This window comes from Cebus imitator, unplaced genomic scaffold (assembly GCF_001604975.1).
Source record: "Cebus imitator isolate Cc_AM_T3 unplaced genomic scaffold, Cebus_imitator-1.0 Scaffold106, whole genome shotgun sequence".
Taxonomy (NCBI): domain Eukaryota; kingdom Metazoa; phylum Chordata; class Mammalia; order Primates; family Cebidae; genus Cebus; species Cebus imitator.
In genome coordinates this window covers 6,044,773-6,066,790 of record NW_016107421.1, presented here as the reverse complement: position 1 = coordinate 6,066,790, position 22,018 = coordinate 6,044,773, and the positions used below count along the sequence as shown (strand labels likewise).

Below are 22,018 nucleotides of genomic sequence, written 5' to 3'. Positions count from 1 at the left end.
AGACAGGACACCTTGTGGCAGCGTAGGTGACAGACTTGGACAGTCCAGGTTAAGACCCGGGGCCAGTGGCCAAGCTCAGGAAACAGCATTGGAGACCGGCCAGGACAGGGCTGGAGAGGCGGGGTCATCTTAGGGAGAGTGGAGTGAGACAGGATTGGGGGCAGGGGGAGCTGATGTGGCACGACGCGGCACTTGGCGAGGTCTCGAGGTGCTGGCTTGGAGGAGGCTGACGGGTGCCAGGCAGAGACCCAGCGGCAGAAGGTTCCAGTGGGGGTGGGTGACGGTTCAGTAGGGACCCTTCTGCTTCAGTCAATTCTCAGGAAAAAGTGAGAAAATATCCATCCAAGTGGGTGGTCTGGAGTGCGTCGACCCAGAGGCCCCTTAGTAAGGAGGGCCAGCGAGGAGCCATTGTGTGTGGACGATGCCCCAGGGCATTTGTTGACGTAGAAAGGCAGCCCTCAGTGCCCACAGCAACCCCAGCTGCTCGCCGGCCGTGGGTGGCCACAGGGCTGCAGCCTGTTGGCCCCGTAAGCTCAGTATGCTCTGAGGCTTGTGTTGACTGAAGGTGTGGTGGGTTTTGTTTAGGGTCCTAGTGGGGGAATGAAGTGGAAGGCCATTTCTTTCCAGATGAGGAAACCCAGATGTTGAGTGAATTATTGCATTTAGATTCCGTTGTGGCTTTTGAAGGTGATATGTACAGCCTGTAACCTGATGGTGTGCGGTGGGTGAGAGCTAGATGTGCCCCGTGGCACGACTCCTCCCACAGAGCACGGATGGGAGGCTGCACGCGCCATGGCCAGCACCCGCCAGCTGTCCCGGCCCAGCTCTGTTCCCTTGGGAAGCTGCGGCTATAGACGTCGTCTTGAGGCTGCAGGTGCAGGTTGCTGATGACCAAGGGGGCAGTGCTGTGACAACGAAGGCGCCAGAGCAGGCCACACTGAAGCCACGGGACGGGCATGCGCAGTGCCCGCAGCTTTCCACGGACCTTCCTAAGTGCACAGGCCACCACTCAGAGAAGCTGCCCTCCCCGCTTAGCACCACGCCTCCCCTCTGCACGTGCCTCACGGGCACCAGTGCCCTCCCCACTTAGCACCACGCCTCCCCTCTGCACGTGCCTCACGGGCACCGGTGCCCTCCCCACTTAGCACCACGCCTCCCCTCTGCACGTGCCTCACGGGCACCGGTGCCCTCCCCGCTTAGCACCACGCCTCCCCTCTGCACGTGCCTCACGGGCACCGGTGCCCTCCCCGCTTCGCACCACGCCTCCCCTCTGCACGTGCCTCATGGGCATAGCCGCCCTCTGGGCACAGCAGTCATGGCTCCCCCTGGCCTGCCGGCACTGGGGGGTGAGCCTTACAGGCACCTGCCCACCTTCTCTCAGCGACCCCCCCTTCCACCCATTTCTCCTGCCTCTGGAGCCGACGATCATTGGACCCACTGCCTCAAGAAACGTCAAGCCCACCCCTCTCCGCCCTCAGGTTGCCCCAGAAAGACCAGAAGCAACCCCGTGGAAATACTCTCCTTAAAGTGATGGCTTGAGAGGCCCATGGCACATATTTCAATCCTATTTTTTAGAGACTGAGTTCTTTATTAAATGTTTAATTCTGGAAATAAAATGTGAGTCCAGTTTCCCATTTTCTTTGTAGCATCTATGAAACAGGGATATTCCTTCAGCTTCATCCTGTAAGCGGGTCGTGGCAGACACAGTGCGGCCCCAGAGAGGCAGGGAATGCCACGTTCAGCTTTATTTTTACAGGCAAAGAAGTTGTGTCCCGTGGCGGAGAAGGACCGCTGCTGATCATGCCACGGATGCACTCAGACACCTCATATTCTCACCTTCTTAGGTCTAGCAAGTGTGTGGGGTCACAACCCCGAGGGCGCCAGGCCCAGGAAAGTGAGGACGAGGGTGTGTGTGCACATGCCTCCGACAGCGCCCAGCACCCTCACGCGTGGCTGACGCGCCGGTGCCCACGAGTCCAGGCTCATCTTTCATATTGTGTTTTGATTGGCTTTGGGACAGCACCACACACCAAGCTGAGACACCAGAGACTCCCTTGGTATGAACTTCATTTAACGGTGATTTTAACAGGACTTCGTTTTGGAGAGGGGACTGAAGTGAGATGGCTCAGCAGCACTTCAAAGCGGGCAAGCAAAGCCCTCCACGTGCACAGAGCGCAGCCCGAGCACCCCGGGAAGGACGTGGTGTCTGCACAGACGCCTGTGGTTTTCACTGAAAAAATATCCTGGCTTTAAAATCCACACCAAAAGCATGGCTGGAAATGTGTTATTCTGTCCAAAGAAAAAGGTTTTATGACGAGAACTTTATTAAAATGATTAGAAGCCGGGCTTCCTGGGATGACGTGGGCAGTTGAAAGCAGAGGGCGCGCCCTCAGCCCTGTCGCTCGCTGGTCGCAGCCGCGGTGGGAGGAATGTTGGTCAGAGAGGACTGCAGGACCCGGGCCTTCCAGCGTCCAGTGCAGGGCTCCGGGTCCATCTGGGACTCCTGGATGCCTGGGCATTCTCTCCGCCTCGCCACTGACTAGACTGATTTCCCCCTCCCAGCCCTGCAGTGGGAGTGCCGACACCAACTCTGCGCAGGCTCTGAGGCCGGCGCCATGCCTCCTGTGTCACCACGTTTGTGAAATCGCAGTGCTTCGTGGCGGGGTCCCAGCGAGTGAGAAGAAACGTCTCTCAGTCTAGGACTGGAATCACGCGCTGAAGAATGTCACAGAAGTTTTAGGGACAGGACCAGAGCAGAGGTTTGAGCAGCTCCAGCTGGTGCGCCAAACCCTGCCACCTCTGCTCTTAGTAAGATGTTATCGGAACACCCCAAGGCTCACACGTCCACACATTGTCCTGTCTTGGACACCACGGGGACAGTGTCACGTGGTCCTGGCAGAGACTACGTGGCACAGACTCAGGTCAGGTGCCTCCCGTCTGACCCGTGGCAGGAAGCTCACTGACCCCTGTCTTCTGCCCCTAACGATGGCCCTCGGGGCACACATCTGGCACCCTTCAAAAGCACTTTATACAGCTGCCGCAGAGGCTGTCCTCGAAGTTGTGTGGACTGGGTCTCTTCAGAACAAAGAACAGAAGCAGACTGCTCAGAAGGCCCTCAGAGTCTTCTGTACTTCCCACCTGAGTTCCAGAAGTGAGTTTCTCGGCGGGCAAGCTGCCTAGGTGTGGCTTTGGCGCGTGTTTGGAGTGCAGCGTTTGTCAGCTCTGACTGCAGCCACTGAAGCTGCACAGTCCTCGGTGCCATTCTCTTCCCATCCAAGCTCGCTCGTGGGGCGCGGGCACCAGGATCAGGCACCGCGTGCCCCCGGCATGGAATGGGCCCTCCCATTGTCTCAGCAGTAAAGGGACTCATCGCCGCTGGTCTGTCCTCTAGAGAGCAGCCCGTGGGATCTTCACCTGGCATTTAAGTCTCTGGGGGTTGTCACCTCCACCACCAGAAATCAGAGGAACTTTCCAATAAGATTGTGATCTGTGGTTGTCCCTGCAAGGGGTCACAGTGAATTTTGAGCATTTTTGTTTCTTCTGGTCAAAGCTGATACTTTCACTGATATCAGTAGGGAATTTCATTTTGTAATAAAAGCTGAATGAAAACCAGAGTTAGTGCCAGCCCCGCTGCCCTCTGCCCTGATGTTTCTGGAAGGTCCTTGGTGGTCGGTAGGACCCTGGGCCGGGTGAGTGCGCTTTTGGCTGCCCTCCAGGAGGGGCCTCTGAAGATCCACACGAAGGGAGGCATGCATGGGTGATGCTCTTGGCCCACGCGCGTGGCGGGGGGAGGCGGTAGGGACGCAGAGGTGTGCTTTGGTGCAGGACAGGCTGGACTGAGCAGCTCCGGGAAGTCAGCACTAGTGAAACCCTGAAACAGGCATCCCCTGCCAGGGCTCAGTGATGGTCCCCAGAGCTCACAGCACAGGTAGGGCTCGCGTAGACAAGGCTTCGCGGTGAAAATGTCAGGAGACTTGTAAAAGTTCATAGAAAATGCATATTTTGAAAAAACAGCGCATGGGCTTCAGAATATTTTTGCACCAAAATAAATTCACACAAACTTGTTATAACATGTCTAGACAGGATCTAGTTTGAGGCACCAAGGATAAGACATCGGTTTGGGAAGAGCCCTCATTAGAGCAACACGAATTCTGCTAAAATGGAAGCAGGAACAAGCCTCAGGTTTACAGTGAAGCTGCGTGGAAGATGGTGAAATCATTGATGCTTTAGGAAAAGTTTATGGGGACAACGACCCAGAGAAATCAGATGAAGCCCACAGCTCCAGACCGTCCGCATCAATTTGTGGGGAAAAATTCGTCTTGTTCGTGCCCTGATTGTAAAGGACCAGCAATTAACAGGAGAAGCAACAACACCATGGGCGTCTCGCCCGCTCAGCTTCCGCAGCTCTGCCTGGAGCAGCCTTTCCACTCAGCGGGTGCCACAGCCGTCGCGTCCAGATCTGCTGCCGTCAGGAGCAGAGCTCTCGGTGGGAATGTCCATGTGGACTCGGGGTCCTGAAGCTTTCTCTGAACAGTCGTAACAGGAGGTGGAACATGGCTTTCCCAGGACCATCCTGAAGACAAGGCACAACCTCAGCACTGCCACTGAGAGCCAGAGGCCACCCAGTCCCAGCAGCTGGTCAGGAGTAAAGGTCACAACAGCAGGTTTGGGAATGCCCAAGGCATTCCGCCTGTTCTGGAGGAACCAAAGAATGACAGCATCTGCTTATTGTGAGAGTGTTTCAGAAAGCTCCTCAACACTAGCAGAAAATCACTGGGAGAGCTTCCCCCGAAGAGTCCTTTGTTTTTCTTTCTGAGACGGAGTTTAGCTCTTACTGCCCAGGTTTGAGTGCAGTGGCGCAATCTCTGCTCACTGCAACCTCTGCCTCCTGGGTTCAAACGATTCTCCTGCCTCAGCCTCTTGAGTAGCTGGGATTATAGGTTCTCGCCACCATGCCCATCGAGTTTTTGTATTTTTGGTAGAATTGGGGTTTTACCATGTTGGCCAGGCTGGTCTTGAACTCCTGATCTCAGGTGATCCACCTGGCTCAGCCTTCCAAAGTGCTGGGATGACAGGTGTGAGCCACCGCGCCCTGCCCCACCGAGGGTCCTTCTCCACAGCAGTCTTGCTCACTCCTCATTAAACAAGGAAACCTTTGCAAGAGCTTTGAAGAGAAATCATTAGGCCCACCTTACGGTCCAGAGTTGGCTCCTCTGACTTCTTTCTGTTTCCTAATCTTAGAAAAATCTGTAAAGAGCACTTATTTTTCTTCAGTTAATAATGTAAAAACAGACTGCATTGGACATGGTTAAATTCCCAGGACGCTCAGTCCTTCCAGGAGGGACTAAATGGCTGCTGTCACCATTACAAAAGTGTCTGGGACTTGATGGAGCTTGAATTGAGAAATGAAGTTTGTATTTTTTATCTTTTAATTCAATTTTTCCAGGAACTTCTTGAAGTCCCCTTTTAAAAGGCACCACTTCCGTTCCACTGTCCTCCCCTGCACCGGTCTCTGGCACCTGGGCCATTGCAGGAAGACACCAGACCACCTTTCTCGCAGGGACCCTGCTGTTGCCCAGGAAAGGGAGGCCATGATTCTGCCCCCCTCACCCAGAGAGGGGGTGAAGGAGGCACTGAAAGTCAGCAGTGATTAGAACCCAGAACTGAACAAGGCAGCCCAAATGCCACATGAAACTGCTGAACTTCCCCATTCACTGACAGCACATGCATGGATTCATAACTCATGCTGATAAGATCGTTAGACTGTAGACTGATGAGTTGTTTCGTGTTAAGGAGTGCTTTTTCCTCTTTTCAGGTAGAATGTTTTCCTTATTTCCCTAATATATCTTAATCAAAGAATTTCCAGTGGTTCATCTTTTTCTAATGAATTTTCTTACATTTGTCATCAGCTTTCCCTTTAAAGATCCTTAAGTGTCTCATTTCGTTGTAATTCCCCTTACTCCCGTGTGTGTTGGTGTTAGGGTCTAGGGTGATTCAGGAACATGCAGGCTCCCTCAGCAAGGCTGGCAGGGGCTCTCGGCCTCACAGTCCCAGCACTGGGGGCAGTGAGTGACTGCACGTGTCTTCAGTGAGAGCTGTGCAAAGTGCATTGTAGCAGCAAGGGCAGCCTGATGGGGCGAGCGGAGCTGAACCACTCTCAGAAGGGAGGATGGGCAGGAAGGACCTGACCTGGGAGGCTTGGAGGGAGGATGGAGCAGAGCCCGGGAGCGGGGCCGGGGCCGGGGAGGGTGTCAGTGGGACAGGCAGCTGCCTTCCTCCCCCCGGTTAATGCAGCTTGTGCCATTGGGGCTATAGACCACCTCCAAAGTGTGCAGAAAACAGCGCAGCAGGAAAGAGCGGCCCTCTCACTAATCACGCAGAGCGGAGCCTGTTGGCTTGTACTGAGAAGATGTGTCTGAAATGAGCCCGGATCACACGTGGGCTGACTCCCGTCTAATTCAGCACGGGCTGCCAGATTTCAGCCTCTGCTGTGTGGGGCCCCCAGCCTGCCAATGGCCAAGGGGGCTGCGGCCAGGCGTTACCAGTATCAGAGGGAACCTGGGATTTTGTGACTGTCCGGTCCTCCTCTCGGCTGGCCCAGTAACGCCTTCTCCTGCCCTTTGCAGAACGGTGGTCATGCCGATCGCCAGCGAGTTTGCCCCGGACGTGGTGCTGGTGTCATCAGGCTTCGACGCCGTGGAGGGCCACCCCACACCTCTGGGGGGCTACAACCTCTCTGCCAGATGTAAGTGGGTCTGCACGTGACTGAGGAAAGAAGGGTACCTTTTCACTAATGACCAAGCTCCTGGCCGTGCTGGGAACCCGTCCATTTGGGAGGCCCCAGAACCCAGAGTAGGCAGTGGGAGCTGCAGACATGCAAGCCTTGGGCACTCTGCCCAGGAGGGGCCCAGGGCACAGGAGGCTTCCTCTCTGGGACACAGATGTCCAGGGTCCTGCAGGCCGCCTCCAGGGACCTGCCCCTGCCCCCACCGAGAGCCGAGACGCACCCTGTGCTGCTACTCTGGCAGGCAGTGCCCCTACTCTGGCAGGCAGTGCCCCATGGAACTATAAAGGGAGGTCGCTGGGAGCGCTGTAGTGTTGAGTTCACTGAGGGAGCCCCGGCTGCCCGGTGCTCTCAGGATCAGCGTTAGATGGGGCCGCGCTCTCAGGATGGGAGGAGGGACTATGCATCGGTGCTCCCGCTGTGCCTTAGCAACTCCCAAGGGGTGAAAACCTCCTGGCATCAGCTCTTGGTACACAGAAAGTCCTGGCCGATTCCCCAACCCTGGAGTCCCCGAGGAGCCTGGAGAGCCTCCCACGGCCAGAGCATCTCGGGACCTTTGACTTAGCCCTGGTGACGTCCTCAAGGACCTGGCGTCCATAGTGTGTACCCTCCCACTCCCGTGGGCACAGGTGGCCAAGAGGGGCCATCTCTCTAGCCCCTCTGGCCCTGGCCTGTGCAGTGTGTGGCTCACCCGGAAGACCTGAGGTGGCCCCGAGGTGGCCCCGGGTGGCCATGCTCCTATGGGGCCTCACACAGTCCAGTCCACCTGCCCCAGACCACATGGCTTAGTGGCTGGAAAAGTGACCAGCCAGGGCAAAGAGCTCCCACTCTGCCCAGCGCCCCACAGCACCTGGCCCGGAGCACCGTGGCTACCATGTCCTCAGCTTCCTCCTCAGTCCCCACAGCTGCCTCGAAGCCCCTGTTTATTTCCATCAGACGGGACAAACTGAGGCTTTGGGAAGTTAAGCCTTGTCAGCCCATGATTGGGGCCACTAATCAGCGCTGCGTGGTTCCAGCTCTCTAATCAGTGCCAGCCTGGCCAGGCTGAGGGTGGTGATTATCCTCACCCACCAGGCACTCCCTCCCGGGGTGAGTGATGTGGGTGCCATGGCGGGACTGTGGCTCCTGATCAAAGCCAGGTGGTCAGACCTGGACATGGGAGAACCCATCAGGAGTACACACAGCCCGTGCACGCGTGTGCACATGTTCAGAGCCTGTAGGTAACCAGAGCCCGGCGGGCCCTGCCACGCTGTCGTGGCCACATCCCCTCTGGGGGTGGCCAAAGGGCAGGTGGCCTGTGGCCTCTGAGTGGGGCTGGCTGCCCTCGTCCCTTGAGCAGATGATTTGCTGATTAAAAATCAAAGCCTTGAAGCCATAATTCCTACTCTCAAACACATCAAAGAGAAACCCAAAACCGAAACTCTTCAGTTAATTTGTGAAACCAGACCCGGCCTCACCATGTGTCTCTCTGCCCCAGCGTCTTCTTGTGATGCCATGAGGCGCGTTTCTGGGCTGCGCTGACCACGGCCCTCCCCTATTCACCATGTGGTCTCCATATTCACCATGCAGTCCCCCCACCGTTCACCACATGCCCCCCTGTCCACCACGCGCACCCCCCCGCCACCATGCTGCTTCCCCCATCCACCACATGGCCCCTCCATCCACCATGCAGTCCTCCCATCCACCATGCCATCCCCCATTCACCATGCAGCTCCCCGCAGTCCACCACACGCCCCCCTCCCCGTCCACCACTCTGCCCCTCCATCCACCATGCGGTCCCCTGTTCACCACACGGCCCCCCAATCCACCATGTGGCCCCACCATTTGGTTCCCCATCCGCCACACGGTTCCCCCGTCCCCCACGCAGCCCCCACGTGGCCCCCCATCCACTATGCAGCCTCCTGTTCACCACCTAGTCTCCTATTTCCCATTGCAGGTTTCGGGTACCTGACGAAGCAGCTGATGGGCCTGGCTGGCGGCCGGATTGTCCTGGCCCTCGAGGGAGGCCACGACCTGACCGCCATCTGCGACGCCTCCGAAGCATGCGTTTCTGCTTTGCTGGGAAATGAGGTACGAAGACCCCAGAGACCCCACGGGACTCTGTATATTGACAGGCTCGGGGCTGTGGTCTGGCCACCCGAGGGCCCCAGAGCATGAAAGGCAGTCGGTCTCTGACCACGTGGATGCTCGCAGTTTCACCTTGTACCTGCTTCCCCTTAAATGTGGCAGGACTGTGATTGTGGCTAGAAGAGGTGGGGCAGGACTGGAAAGAGCCCTTTTCTGGTGAGAAGATGGCTCGGGGTCCGCTGCAGGGGGGCTGCACCCTTTCAGTGCCGTGGTCCCTCTGTGTCCGTTACTGGAGCACATTGTGAGCAGAGGTTTTCTTTTTCTTACCCTCTTCATTTCCTCTGTGGACAGGCGACTTCTCTAGGGAATCCTCACGTGGGTCCCAGTCAGTGGTCCCGAGGCGGGCTGGGGCGCTTCTGCCCAGCAGGCCTGTCTGCTGCTCTGAGCCCCCAGGGGCAGGGCTCTGTGCAGCGTCCCCACCGACACCGCTGGAGGGAGTCAGAGATGCTGTGGTCTGCACAGCGGGCCTCCGAGGCCTGAGCAGAGAGGAAGAACGTTCCAAAGACTCAGGGCGAGAGTGCCACCTGCAGTGTTCCATTCCGGCGCCACCCTGGGGCCCAGGCATCCCTGCTCCCAGCACAGCCTCCACCAGCTGTGGGTGTGCGAGGTGGGGGGAGGAGGCAGGGCCGTCACTACCGATGTCACATCCAGCTCCAGGAGTGTCTGAAGTGTGTGACACCACGTGGGGGGGGACCTTTCATTCTGAGTTTCTCACGTGCACTTCCTGAGCCTCGGAATCCATCCACAGGCTTTGGGTGTGAGTCCACGTTCCCATGGCATGACTCAGTTGGTGGCTTCCCCACGCAGAGCTCTGTCTGGCTGCCTGCTCTGGGCGTCCAGTGCAGGTCCTGAAAACAGCCAGCTGGCGTGTGGGGGACTCAAGAGCCATGTGTCCGGATCACAGGACCACAGCAGGTGGACAGCAGGGCAGTGCCTGAGGCTGTAGCACACCAGATTCACACGCCTTGCCCCAAGGGACAGGGTGGGAGCCTGCCTCCTGTGCCCTCTGGGACGACCCTCCCCTGCCCGGCAGTCCTGAGGACAGTCCCAGTAGAGTCGGAGTGACAGGGCACTTAGTGGGGGTGTCCTGGTGCTCAGCGGTTTGCAGGAAACTTGCCTTTTCACCCCCATTTGGTGCTTATCCCCCCGGGGCTCCTCCGGAAGCAGCATCCTCGTTTTCAGCTCAAGGAACAGGCAGCGTGCTACCACCCGATCCCACTGTCTTTGTAAAGCTTCTCGCCGGCCCCTGTATTTGGGAAGTCAGTGGGGCAGCAACTCAGATGCCATTGGGTCAGTGCTGCTTTTGCCTGCCCTCGGGCACTCGGACCAAGGTGCTGGTCCCTAGGCCCTGATCATCAGCCAGGTGGTCACACACTCGCAGGTGCCCTGCATGCCCCCGGCTCTGGTGTCTGATGGCTCCTGCTGACAGACACTCTGGCCTGGCGTTGTGGGGTGGGCAGAGGGGAAGCAGGGACAGCACCCAGGGCACAAGCCTCCCCAATGGAAAGCCAGCCCTGCTCACTCCCCGACGGTCTGATCCGGGTGCCGTGCAGATGAGGGCAATGCCCAGAGGCACTCGGGGTCATGAGTGGTGGGGACACGTCAGGCCACACGGGAGGCCACGGACCCCTGCAGTGCAGCACGGCGCTCAAGAGGCCTGGTGTGCAGGCATCGTCGGCATTGTTCTGGAAACTGCAGGGCGACGGTCTGCTCTCTGGCCACTGCCTGTGGTGGCCTCAGCATGGACAGTGCGCCTCAAGGTGGGCAGCACGCGGCGTGCCTCACAGAGGATGCCTCGTGCACCACCGCCAGTGTCACATCCAGCCTGGGAGTGTCTCAAGTGTGTGATGCCACATGGGGAGGTGGCTTTCATTCTGAGTGTCCCACATGTGCTCTTCCTGAGCCTCTAGACCCGTCCTTCAAGAGAATCCTGAACCTGCGGAATTCTCATTGTGAACGTTAGAACAAAAGGGTGTCTTCTTCCCTAGTGCGAACCCCATTACAAGAGGAACCCCACTGGTCACAGCCAGCCCACCTCCATGGCCACTGCCCCCTGTCCCTGGGAAGCAGGTTGGGAACAACGGGGACCCTGCTGCTAACTGGGTGCTGCTGTAGCAGAGGAAGCCGCGCGTTCCCGGCCTTGGTCCCCTCGTGAGAGCAGAGTCTTACTGTGAGCAGGCAACACCCCACATTCCTAGGGCCCCAGGGCACCGAGGCTCCAGAACCTTCCTCCCTCCCCTTCTATCAAGGCTGATGCGAGGGGCAGCATCAGAGACGCCAGAGGGGAACTCAGGGCTGCAGGTCCTGCCTCCAACCAGAGCCTCCCCAGTCAGGGGTCTGTCTCCCACTGGGCCGGAAGTGGAAGCAGCCAGGAGTGTCCTCTGTCCCCTCCCCCAGCCCCTCAGCCGGCCTGCTGCCGTGGCTTTTCCAGATAGGTCAGCTCTGTGATCCTAAATGTTGAAAGATTCGCTCTAAGAGAAACCAGCTTTATTTTCCAGGAAAGATCTTGTTCAGACTCAGGCCTGAAAGCCAAGCATGCCAGAAACATCCCCAGGTGACACAAACCGCCTGCTCGCCACAGCAGGCGGCCATTCCAGACCAGGAAGCCGGGGCGCTAGGCGGCTGCCGTGTGCTCCTCAGGCCCTTGCCGTTAGAGGTCCACCTGTGAGAGAGGGCCGCTTCCTTAGAACCTGCACAGCTTCATGTCTCTGCAGTGACTCCTGATCTAAGGGCCGGGGTGAGGACTGCAGGTTCTCAGCGGGACTCAGTGCCTTGCCCCAGTGACCAGGCAGCTGCTGAGGGAGGCCCAGGACGGGCCTCGCTGAGCCTCGGCTCGCCTAAAGGCTGCATGGGGCCCTGACCCAGATGTGGGAAGCCAGGGAGCTGGTGGTCAGGGCGGTGAGCACTGCAGGGGTGTCCCAGAGAGGAGGGAGGCTCGGTGGCTTGAGGAAGTAGAAGACGCCAAGGGCAGGGTGACCTTGGGGGTCAGTAAGAGCCCAGAGGTGCAGGCACCTCACAGGAGGACAGCTGGGCTCTTGGAGAGGGCGTGGGGGACGCTGGGCCGGCCAAGCCGAGAGCATGCGGCAGGGGGAAAGTGGAGAGAGGGGCACGTGGCTGGGCCTGAGGTGGTCTGTGGGGCCCCTGGAACCCCTGGATCTTTGAGGGGTGGGCGCATAGGTCCCCTCACACACCTCGCCGGCAGCTGACAGTGCTGCCTTAAAGACTGCAGGGCCACACCCTGGCCTGGGGGACTGGGAACAGTGCCATGACCTGCTACAGACCAAGACCCCTGGGCACGTAATCCCAGACACAGCAGACCTGGAGTGTGCGAGGTTTTGCTGGAGGAGCAGCAGCAGGCCACGGCCAAGATCAGGGCCTCGAGGGGAGGGGTGGGACCTGCATCGCCACGGGGGATCCCCGTGGGACCTGCCGCCTGGGCTGGTGCTTCCTGGGCCATCACAGGGGGCTGTGCCAGCCAGAGAGGTACCAAGAGGGGATGTGGGCAGTGGCTGCAGGTACCAGGACATGCCCCGCCTTCTCCTGACCATCTTTGTGGGTGAGGGATGATATTGAGGTTAACATAAATCACAGCACATCAAAGGTCCAGGTGGCATCCCTGCAGCAGGCTAGCCAGCCAGTGACAGGCCTGATGAAATACCAGGCTGCTGTTAAAACATCCAGAGCACTTTACAGGTCCTTTCTTCAGAGAAAACAGGCTCTTCCTGCTTTTTGCTCCAGTTAAGGGGCGGCTGACATGCCTATTCCCCACCATCCTGGAGCCTACGGTTCTTCTGGCTGCTTATTTTAAATAACTAAATAGAGAACCTCGCTGTCAGCTGCCGCCTGTGCCTGCTTCCTGATGGGCTTGCTCTTCTAACGAGAAAAACCTTCTCTTACTTAAACACATCAAAAAACAGGAAGCACTAGTTTTATCAAGGTCTCTTTAAAAATCTCTCTAATGCACAAAAGTTGGCCTGGACCCCGCTCCTCTGCCTGGCGGCCTTTGATGGAGGTTGATATACAGCGTGCCGGGCGATCTGGCACGCACAGGCGGGGCCGGCAGCTCTGACAGCAGCGGCCTGCGGGGACCCTGCCGCTGCGGAAGTGGCTGAGTTATCGGGTGTGCGGGACAGGAAGCACAGAGAGGCCCCGGCGTCCCTGCTCCCTGGTCAGAGCGACCCCTCTGTCTTCAGCGCACGTGTCTGGAGGCCGCTGCTGCCCTTGGCAGCCAGTTTATTTAGCAGTCTCCATGCTCAGTTATCTGCACAGCCGGTGAGCATGGCCAGGGGGAGGTTGCCTTCGGGTGTTGCATGTTGCAGTGTAGACGGGCCATGGAGTCGTGTGGGCGCGGGGCCGAGTTGGGCCTCCAGCCAGCTTCCATCAAAGACCTTGCACCAGACCCCCACGGGGAACTGTGGCCCAGGCCCGTGACCCTGGGAGGCCGGGGAGGGACCATCTCTCCCGTCTGAGACCATGCCCAAGGCAGGTTTTCGCTTGGGCCAGTTTTCTACATTAGTCACGGGGCGTTTCAGTGTTAAAGTCACCATCTCATTTAACCCACTCCAGGATTCGTGGAAGACATTCGTGGAGCAGGAGGGGATCTTGTGTGGAAAAAGGTTTTCCCTTGGGAGCTTAGCTCACTAGTCATGTTCTGATGTGTTGTGAAAGGTGTGGACGTGAAGCAGCTCTAACAGGATAACAGAAACCAAGTGTGTGAGACAGAGTTGGATCAGCCTGGGAGCTGGCTGCCTGCTTCCAGCCACTCTTCCTCTCACAGTCACACACTGCACACAGGCACCCACGTGGGCACCACAGGCTCACCGCACACGGGCACCACAGTCTCAGACTCACACACTGCACACGGCCACCCACATGGGCACCACATTCTCACAAACACACTGCACACAGGCACCACAGTCTCACCACACACGGGCACCCACGTGGGCACCACAGTCTCACCACACACAGGCACCCATGCAGGCAACACAGTCTCATACTCACACTGCACACGGGCACCACAGTCTCACACACCACACAGGGGCACCCACGCGGGCGGCACCACAGTGTCACACACACACCGCACACGGGCACCCACACAGGCACCACAGTCTCACACGCGCACCCACGTGGGTACCACAGTCACACACACCACACACGGGCACCCAGGCGGGCACCACAGTCTCACCACACACGGGCACCCACGCAGGCAACACAGTCTCATACTCACACCGCACGCGGGCACCACAGTCACACACACCACACGTGGGCACGCACGCGGGCACCATAGTCTCTCACACACTGCACACGGGCACCCACATGGGCACCACAGTCTCACACACCACACACAGGCACCCTCTTGTACACACACAGGCACTAAATGCAGCCTCACATATGCACACACAGGCACTACACATATTCTCACATATGCACACACAGGCACTACACATTCTGAAACGTGCACACACAGGCACTACACACAGTCTCACACGTGCACACAGGCACTACACACAGTCTCACATGTGCACACACAGGCACTACACACAGTCTCACACGTGCACACACAGGCACTACACACAGTCTCACATGTGCACACACAGGCACTACACACAGTCTCACACGTGCACACACAGGCACTACACACAGTCTCACGTGCACACACAGGCACTACACACAGTCTCACACGTGCACACACAGGCACTACACACAGTCTCACNGTGCACACACAGGCACTACACACAGTCTCACACGTGCACACACAGGCACTACACACAGTCTCACGTGCACACACAGGCACTACACACGGTCTCACATGTGCACACACAGGCACTACACACGGTCTCACATGTGCACACACAGGCACTACACACAGTCTCACATGTGCATACACAGGCACTACAGTCTCACATGTGCACACACAGGCACTACACACAGTCTCTCATATACACACACAGGCACTACACACAGTCTCTCATATGCACACACAGGCACTACACACAGTCTCACATGTGCACACACAGGCACTACACACAGTCTCACAGGTGCACACACAGGCACTACACACAGTCTCACAGGTGCACACACAGGCACTACACATAGTCTCACACGTGCACACAGGCACTACACACAGTCTCACAGGTGCACACACAGGCACTACACATAGTCTCACACGTGCACACAGGCACTACACACAGTCTCACAGTTGCACACACAGGCACTACACACAGTCTCACGTGCACACAGGCACTACACAGCCTCACATATGCACACACAGGCACTACACACAGTCTCACAGGTGCACACACAGGCACTGCACACGGTCTCACAGGTGCACACACAGGCACTACACATATTCTCACACGTGCACACACAGGCACTACACACAGTCTCACACGTGCACACACAGGCACTACACATAGTCTCACACGTGCACATACAGGCACTACACACGGTCTCACAGGTGCACACACAGGCACTACACACGGTCTCACAGGTGCACACACAGGCACTACACACGGTCTCACACGTGCACACAGGCACTACACACAGTCTCACACGTGCACACACAGGCACATTCACACGCATGAATGCTCACACACACCCCACACTCTGACACTCGGCCACACTCCCTCCATGCCGCAGTGATCTTTTTATCTGCACGCAGCCGTGTGTGGCGTGCACGGGTTCCACGCTGTGTGTCCAGTCTGCGCCTCTTTCTATCTGGGCTGCCAAAGCCTCCCTGGCTGACTTTCAGGAAGGCAGAGCCCAGCTTCGTGGCCTTCAGAGTTGAAGGAACTATGGCTGCACACAGCGGGGCCGCCCCTCTGGGCCCATTACCTGGGTGTTGGGATATAAGGGACATCTCGATGCTCCCCCGTCCCTGGGGTCCCCTCTGTAAAACAGCCTGTGTACATTCTGCGCAGGCCCGGACCGGGGCAGGCATGGGCTGCTCTGGGTTTCCCTGTGACAGACTGAGTTGTGCTGAACTTCCAGGCAAGCTCCCAAACCACCTAGGTGGCTGTGCCTCCGGAAAACGTCCAGAAGAGGAAGAGGCGGGCACGGGACGTGTCTGTTCACCTTGAGGCGATAACATCAAGCTGCTTTTTAAAGGGTTGAAGCTGTTGTCAGCAGTGGCGTGAGCAGACCTCAGCGGCACTTGGCATTCTTGCCCTCGACCTCTGCCAGCTGGACGGGGGTAACACTGGCAGGGTTCCAGGGTCACTTCCTCATGACCATGATGGCTTAGCAGCCCTCATCTACCTGTGAGCCACATGGACTTTCCCTTCTTGTGCAGTTCATGTCTTTTGCCCGTTTTTCTATTGGGTTGCCTTTTTCCTGTTCTTAGTGGGGTGAATTAGACAGGCGGACAGAGAGAAGGAGAGATGAAGGGAGGGGGGAGAGGTGCCATGAAGCAGATTCTCCACACATTGGTGACCAGCTTGTCCGAGCTGGGGAGGGCAGACACCCACACACATGTTCTGTGCAGTGGATTTACTACTTACAGACAGCACAGACAGACAGCGGGGGACGGCAGAAGCCCGGGGCATCACGAACAGGTCCCCCAAGCCTCGGAAAGCTGGCCGGGTGGGTGGAGTCCCATGTGCGTGCTCCTCTAGGAAACGCCCATCCTAAATTTTGTACAGCGAGTACCGTGTGACACGCCGAGCTGAAGCTCTGAAGGATGCCCTGTTTCCGCTGGTGGGGCACTGGGACAGAGCCAGGGTGGCCAGCCTATGGCCTCTGCATCTCAGGCTGCTTTCCCCAGCACAGTCCATGGTCACTCTGGAGAACTACAAGTATGAGGGGCCTGGGTGGGCCCAAGACCCCCCAGAAGAACTGTCCTGCAGGCTGGTGGGTGGGTCCAAGGCCCCTGGGAGAACTGTCTGCAGGCTGGTGGGTGGTAGCTGGGTGTCCTCTGGAGGAGCAGAGGCAGGAGCGGAATCATCTGTTCCTTGATTGGGAGGACTCTCCTGGGCTGCAGGTTTACTTTGGGTGAAAATTCTAAGTTACGGATTCAGTGACATTAATGGTTATAGGTCCATTCAGGTTTCCCATTCCTTCTTAATTTGGAAAAGTTAGTTTTTACCAGAAATGTCTCCATTTCAACCAGAATTTCTTCAGATTTCTTGGCACGAGTCAAATGTCCCCAGTTTCCCGCCTTTCACGTCTCTGCCGTGCCTGCAGCAGGGGCTCCTCTTCATCCCAGGGCTGTCCCCGTATGCCCCACTTGGGCTTCCTCCGTCCGTCCTGCCGGAGCTGGTCCGTTGAATCAGACGCTTCTGAGAACCCACTCTCAGCGCCAGCACCCTTCTTTTCGGAATTGGTTTGTCTCCTTTTCCAGCTGTTTTCTTTCCTTCTTGCGTTAGGACAACTGTGTTCTCTTGCTACCTTCTTACGTTGAATATTGATTTTTAGCCTCTCCTGATCTGTCCATTTAGGGGTGTGCATGGCTCCGGCACGGCGTGCAGCTGCACCTCACATCGTCATAGGAAGCGGCTTTCATTATTTTTTAGTCGTAAGCATTTCCTAATTTATCTTACGATTTCTTCTTTTGCCCACGAGTTGGCGTGTTTTCTGATTTCCAAACGTAAGGACACATGGCTCTCTTTTTGTTATCAATTTCTAACGAATTGCAGTGTGGTAAGAAGAGGAAGTCTGACTGGCATTTTTCTGTGTGGAGATGTGCTGTACGGGCCAGTGCGTGGTCAGCCTGCAGAGACATTCCACATGTGTTTGAGATAATGTGTCTTCTCCGTCTGTTTCCCAAAGTTCTGTTTGTGTTCATTAAGCAGAACTTGCGAATTGTATTGCTCACATTTTGGTTTTCCTGACTGGTTTTTGGCTGGTTGTCTGCGAAGTCTCTCACCGTGGTGGGACGTGTCTTCTTGTTTCCTTTCCGTTGCCCCAGTTTTTACTTAGACATTTTAAAGCTGCTTTACCAAGCACAGACATTTGACGTTGTGATTGGTTGGTTTTCCCATGGCACAGTGAACTCTGCATATCCAGTGATGCTCTTTCCGTGACATCTCTTGTGCCAGACACTGGAGATGTGACCCCAGCTGGCTTTTCCTGTGTGACTTTCAGCCTCCCCTGACGTTTCGGATGTGTCTCCTAGAAACAGCAAAAGCCTGCACGTAGATTGTTTTTGTGTCCAGTCCAGTGGTCCCTGCTTTAAGTGGAAATGTGGGTCGCCTGCTGTGAGTTTGCTGCCTTTTTCAGATGCATCTTACCTGCTTCTGTTTGTCCCTGTTTTCGGAAGCTCTTTGCCTTCTCTTTTCTCCCTTCTTCAGCATAATTGAGGGTTTCATTCCATTTGTTCCCTCTACTGAGTCCAAAGATGTAGAACCTGTTTTCTTGTTTTTCATTCATTATCTTTAACAATCGGAGCACGCGTTCTCAACACAGTCCACACCCTCATTTGCACCTCCATGCAAACCAGAGCCCAGACTGGGCGAGCCCCATTAGGTGCCAGCGAAAACACAGAGCACCCGGCTGGGTCTCCTTCCACTGCCAAACCACGTGTTTATCAGACATTGAAATTTAACCAGGGCCGTGAATGGTTCTGTTTCTGTTTTACTAAATTCAGCAGCCCTCGCCCCAGTGCCCATCCTAGATTATGCCACTGACCGGTACTTCATTTCCTTCTTTCTTGTGTTGGATTGCACTGATGAGACACCATGATGATTCTCGATGTCATCCCTGCTCATTCAGGCTCTCCTGCACGCATGCTGCCTTCTTGGCTCATCCATTCTTCTCATTCCTGACACTGTCTTCTAGGATTATTTTCACGCTGCCTTAAGTATAACACACCGATTGCAGTGTCCCTCGGGAAAAGACTTGTGTGGTCAACCCAGCTGTGTTTGTTACGGGGAAGGTCTTTATTTCACCCTTGTTCTTGGATGATAGTTTCGCTGGATAAACAATTCTGGGTTGACAATTTGCTCTCAACGCACTGAATATTTTAAGCCCCTGTCTGCCTGCTTCTACTGCTGTTAAGAAGTTGGCGTGTGGGCAATGGCTACCCCTTGGAAGATTGTTTTCTCTAGCAGCTTTTAGAATTTTCTTTTTGTTTTTGATATCCTGCAGTTTTACTCTGATAATGCCTAAGTGTGCCTTCCTGGGTTGTTTTTTTTTTTCTCCTGCTAGGATCTCAAATCTTCCAGGTCAGGTTCGTAAATCTCTGGCTGTTTCATCATACAGAAATGTCATGTATGTTTAATACTACTTGGCATATGTACTTTTTAGGATTTCTAACTGGTAATTTCAACAACTGCAGTCTTTAAGGATCTAATGTACATTCTTAGTAAACTTTTAATTTTGGGGTAGTTTTAAGATTTACAGAGACATTACAGAGATCACATACAAGCTCCTCATTCCCCTCAGAAAATGTCTTCTACTGTGAACGCCTTACTTCGGCAGGAGTCATTTGACACAACTTAGAAACCAACACTGACTAGTAATTTACTCCAGCGTGAATTGGGATGTCACCAGCTTTGCCACAACTGCCCTTCCTCTGTTTTAGAGTCCCACCAGGATCACACATCACAGTTAGTCATTTTGTGTCTTTTGTCTCCGTCTTGTGTCTTTTTCCAAGGAGCCTTGGCCGCGTATTTTGCAGACCGTCCCTCAGTTTGTGTTTGTCCGAGTGTTTTCTCTTAGATCTGTGTTTTGGGGAGGAAGATGACAGAATCGAAGTTCCAGTCGCCTGTCAGGGTGTGTGCTGCCGGTACAGCTCACCAAGCTTCATCATCTGCTGAGCGCGCTGTCTGTCGGGTCCTTTCACCAGCAGGTTACGCTCTTACCGCCTTTCCAGATGTATTCTTTGGAAGGAAGTCACATTCAGTGCAGCGCACACTCAGGGGGACAGAGTTGGGGAGGCATTAAGCCTCACCTCCAGGACAGGGGAGTAGGTGCGTGCGTTATTTGAAATTCCCAAGGATCTGCCTCTGCTCCCTGTGTATTTATTTGGTCATTTATTCATATCCCTGTGAACTCCTGGATATCCATCTTATACTTCGGGTCATGTTTCAATACCGTACTTATTTTGTTGCTCAGCTGGTTCCTGCTCTGGCCCCAGGGCACTTTTCAGAACGGCCCTGCCAGTCCTTTGAAGGCCCATCCCTCAACCTTCAGGCATATCCCGACTTCCCAGCTCCCCGAGGTGCTCCAGACTCTCCTTGTGTTTTCCCCGCCCCAGCCGTGGACCCAGCGTTCTCCGAGGAGCCCCACCTGCCTTCATTGGAGAATGGGATTGGGAACCTCACTCATCTCTCCTGATGCAGGCTCATGCCGGCTGCTTCCGTGTTGTTTGGGGGTTTTGTTACTGGGAGCTCATGCTTCCTGGAAGTTAACCAGCTGCACTGATCTGAAACCTGGTGTGGGGACGCGTGCCTCAGGCGAGGTCCTGCAGTGGCTTCTGCCGGTGCCCGGCCTGGCGGAGCTGCCACGTCATTATAGCTGTCCACTCACAGTGTCTAGAACCAGGCAGGTTCTCAGCGCCCGTTTGTCTTTTCACCTCTACCCGGAAGCCAGAATTAAAACCAAACGCTCCTTTTGATGACCTCTGTGGGACAAGCTGCTGATGTGCGCCTGTCCTGGCTCACCCATCCTTTCCTGACTGGTCTTCCCAGCCCTTGCCTGCACAGCCCAAGGCTGGCCCCAGGACACCTGGGAACACGGTGCTCTGGCCTCCCTAGTCAGGTCCAGCTTTGTTCTACACCCAGCAGATTTTTCCTGTTGTATTTCTATATTTTTATAACCTATTTCAGTCAACCAATTTTTTTTTTTTTTTGAGACATGGTCTCTCTGTGTTACCCAGGCTATGATGCTGTGGCACAGTCTCGGCTCACTGCAGCCTCCCCCAACCAGGTTCAAGCGATTCTCATGCCTCAGCCTCCCAAGTAGCTGGGACTACAGGCACACACCACCACACCCAGCTGAGTTTTCTATTTTTAGTAAAGGGGTTTCACCATGTTGCCCAGGCTGGTCTCGAATTCCTGACCTCAAGTGATCTGCCTGCCTCAGCCTCCCAGAGTACTAGGATTACAGGTGTGAGCCACCGCACCTGGCCGATCAACCATTTTTAATTGTGTTGTAAATGCTCTGCTTTGCCCTGTAGTTTACCTGTAAACTTATTCCCGTTTTTATCTGCTGCCAGTGCTTAGGGAAAAACTCGGTGTGACGGATTCCCTCTGTGAGAGATCCGACTTCTTCCATTTACATCTCCCCTGACCCCACCTTCTACTGTCCTGGGAGAAAACCAAGATCAGGGGATATTCAAACATTCTTACTTACTAAGAAAAGACAAGGGAAAGGAAAGTGGTGAAATAAGCCTCACTCCCCCGATGTAACCCTGTGGCGTCAATGGCAGATTCCAAGCTGGTGTGCTGGTCAGGCCACTCTGGGACTGTCTTTCCTCCTGCTACTTATAGGAACCCACAAATACACCTTACAGTGTCCTAAAAAAAGACACAAAGAAAATAAATCCTCTTTTATTAAAAATTTTAAACACCAAAGCACATTTGGCTTTTTAAAGTTATTTTTTCTGCTCCGTGGGCACATGCACCCCACAATGGACTCTGCCCAGGAAACAGCTGCTGTCTCGGAGCCCCCATCTAACGCACGTGTGGACTGTGTCGGCAGTCTTGATATTCCTGTGTATTTTCTTCCAGCTTGATCCCCTCCCAGAAAAGGTTTTACAGCAAAGACCCAATGCCAACGCTGTCCGCTCCATGGAGAAGGTCATGGAAATCCACAGTAAGTTGTCTGGATGCTCACAGGGGACATACCCCAGTGGTGGGGGACTCCACAGTGCCCCATCCCTGTCTCACTATGCCCCCAGCTCCCTCCATCCCATACCGGCTGCTTCCCCAGGCCTGCAGCAGGAGGCCTGGCTTTCAGCTGCATTTTATGAGCTGGTGGAGACTCACATTTAACCCCAACTGGATTTCCCACAGCCTGCTGGAGTGGTTCCATCATCTCATTTTGTAGGTCTGGAGAATCAAGGCCTAGACAGTCTCAGTGTGGAGTCACTTGCTCCAGGTCCCCAGCTAGCAGCAGGGACCATGGCTGTGAGCCTGTGCCCTGGGGACTCCAGCCTCTTCCCTGGAC

At 55.6% G+C, this 22,018-nt stretch overlaps 1 protein-coding gene across 5 annotated transcripts in view; it reads left to right on the top strand.

Moving 5' to 3' along the window:
* Positions 1–22,018, top strand: part of HDAC4 (histone deacetylase 4) — a 185,344-nt gene that overhangs the window by 157,068 nt on the left and 6,258 nt on the right. For all 5 annotated transcript variants that reach the window (XM_017537830.2, XM_017537827.2, XM_017537829.2 and 2 more), the window contains 3 exons: positions 6,627–6,745; positions 8,721–8,854; positions 21,580–21,664. In XM_017537830.2, the coding sequence (XP_017393319.1) occupies positions 6,627–6,745; positions 8,721–8,854; positions 21,580–21,664 (338 nt within the window). The remainder of the gene's footprint in view (positions 1–6,626; positions 6,746–8,720; positions 8,855–21,579; positions 21,665–22,018) is intronic.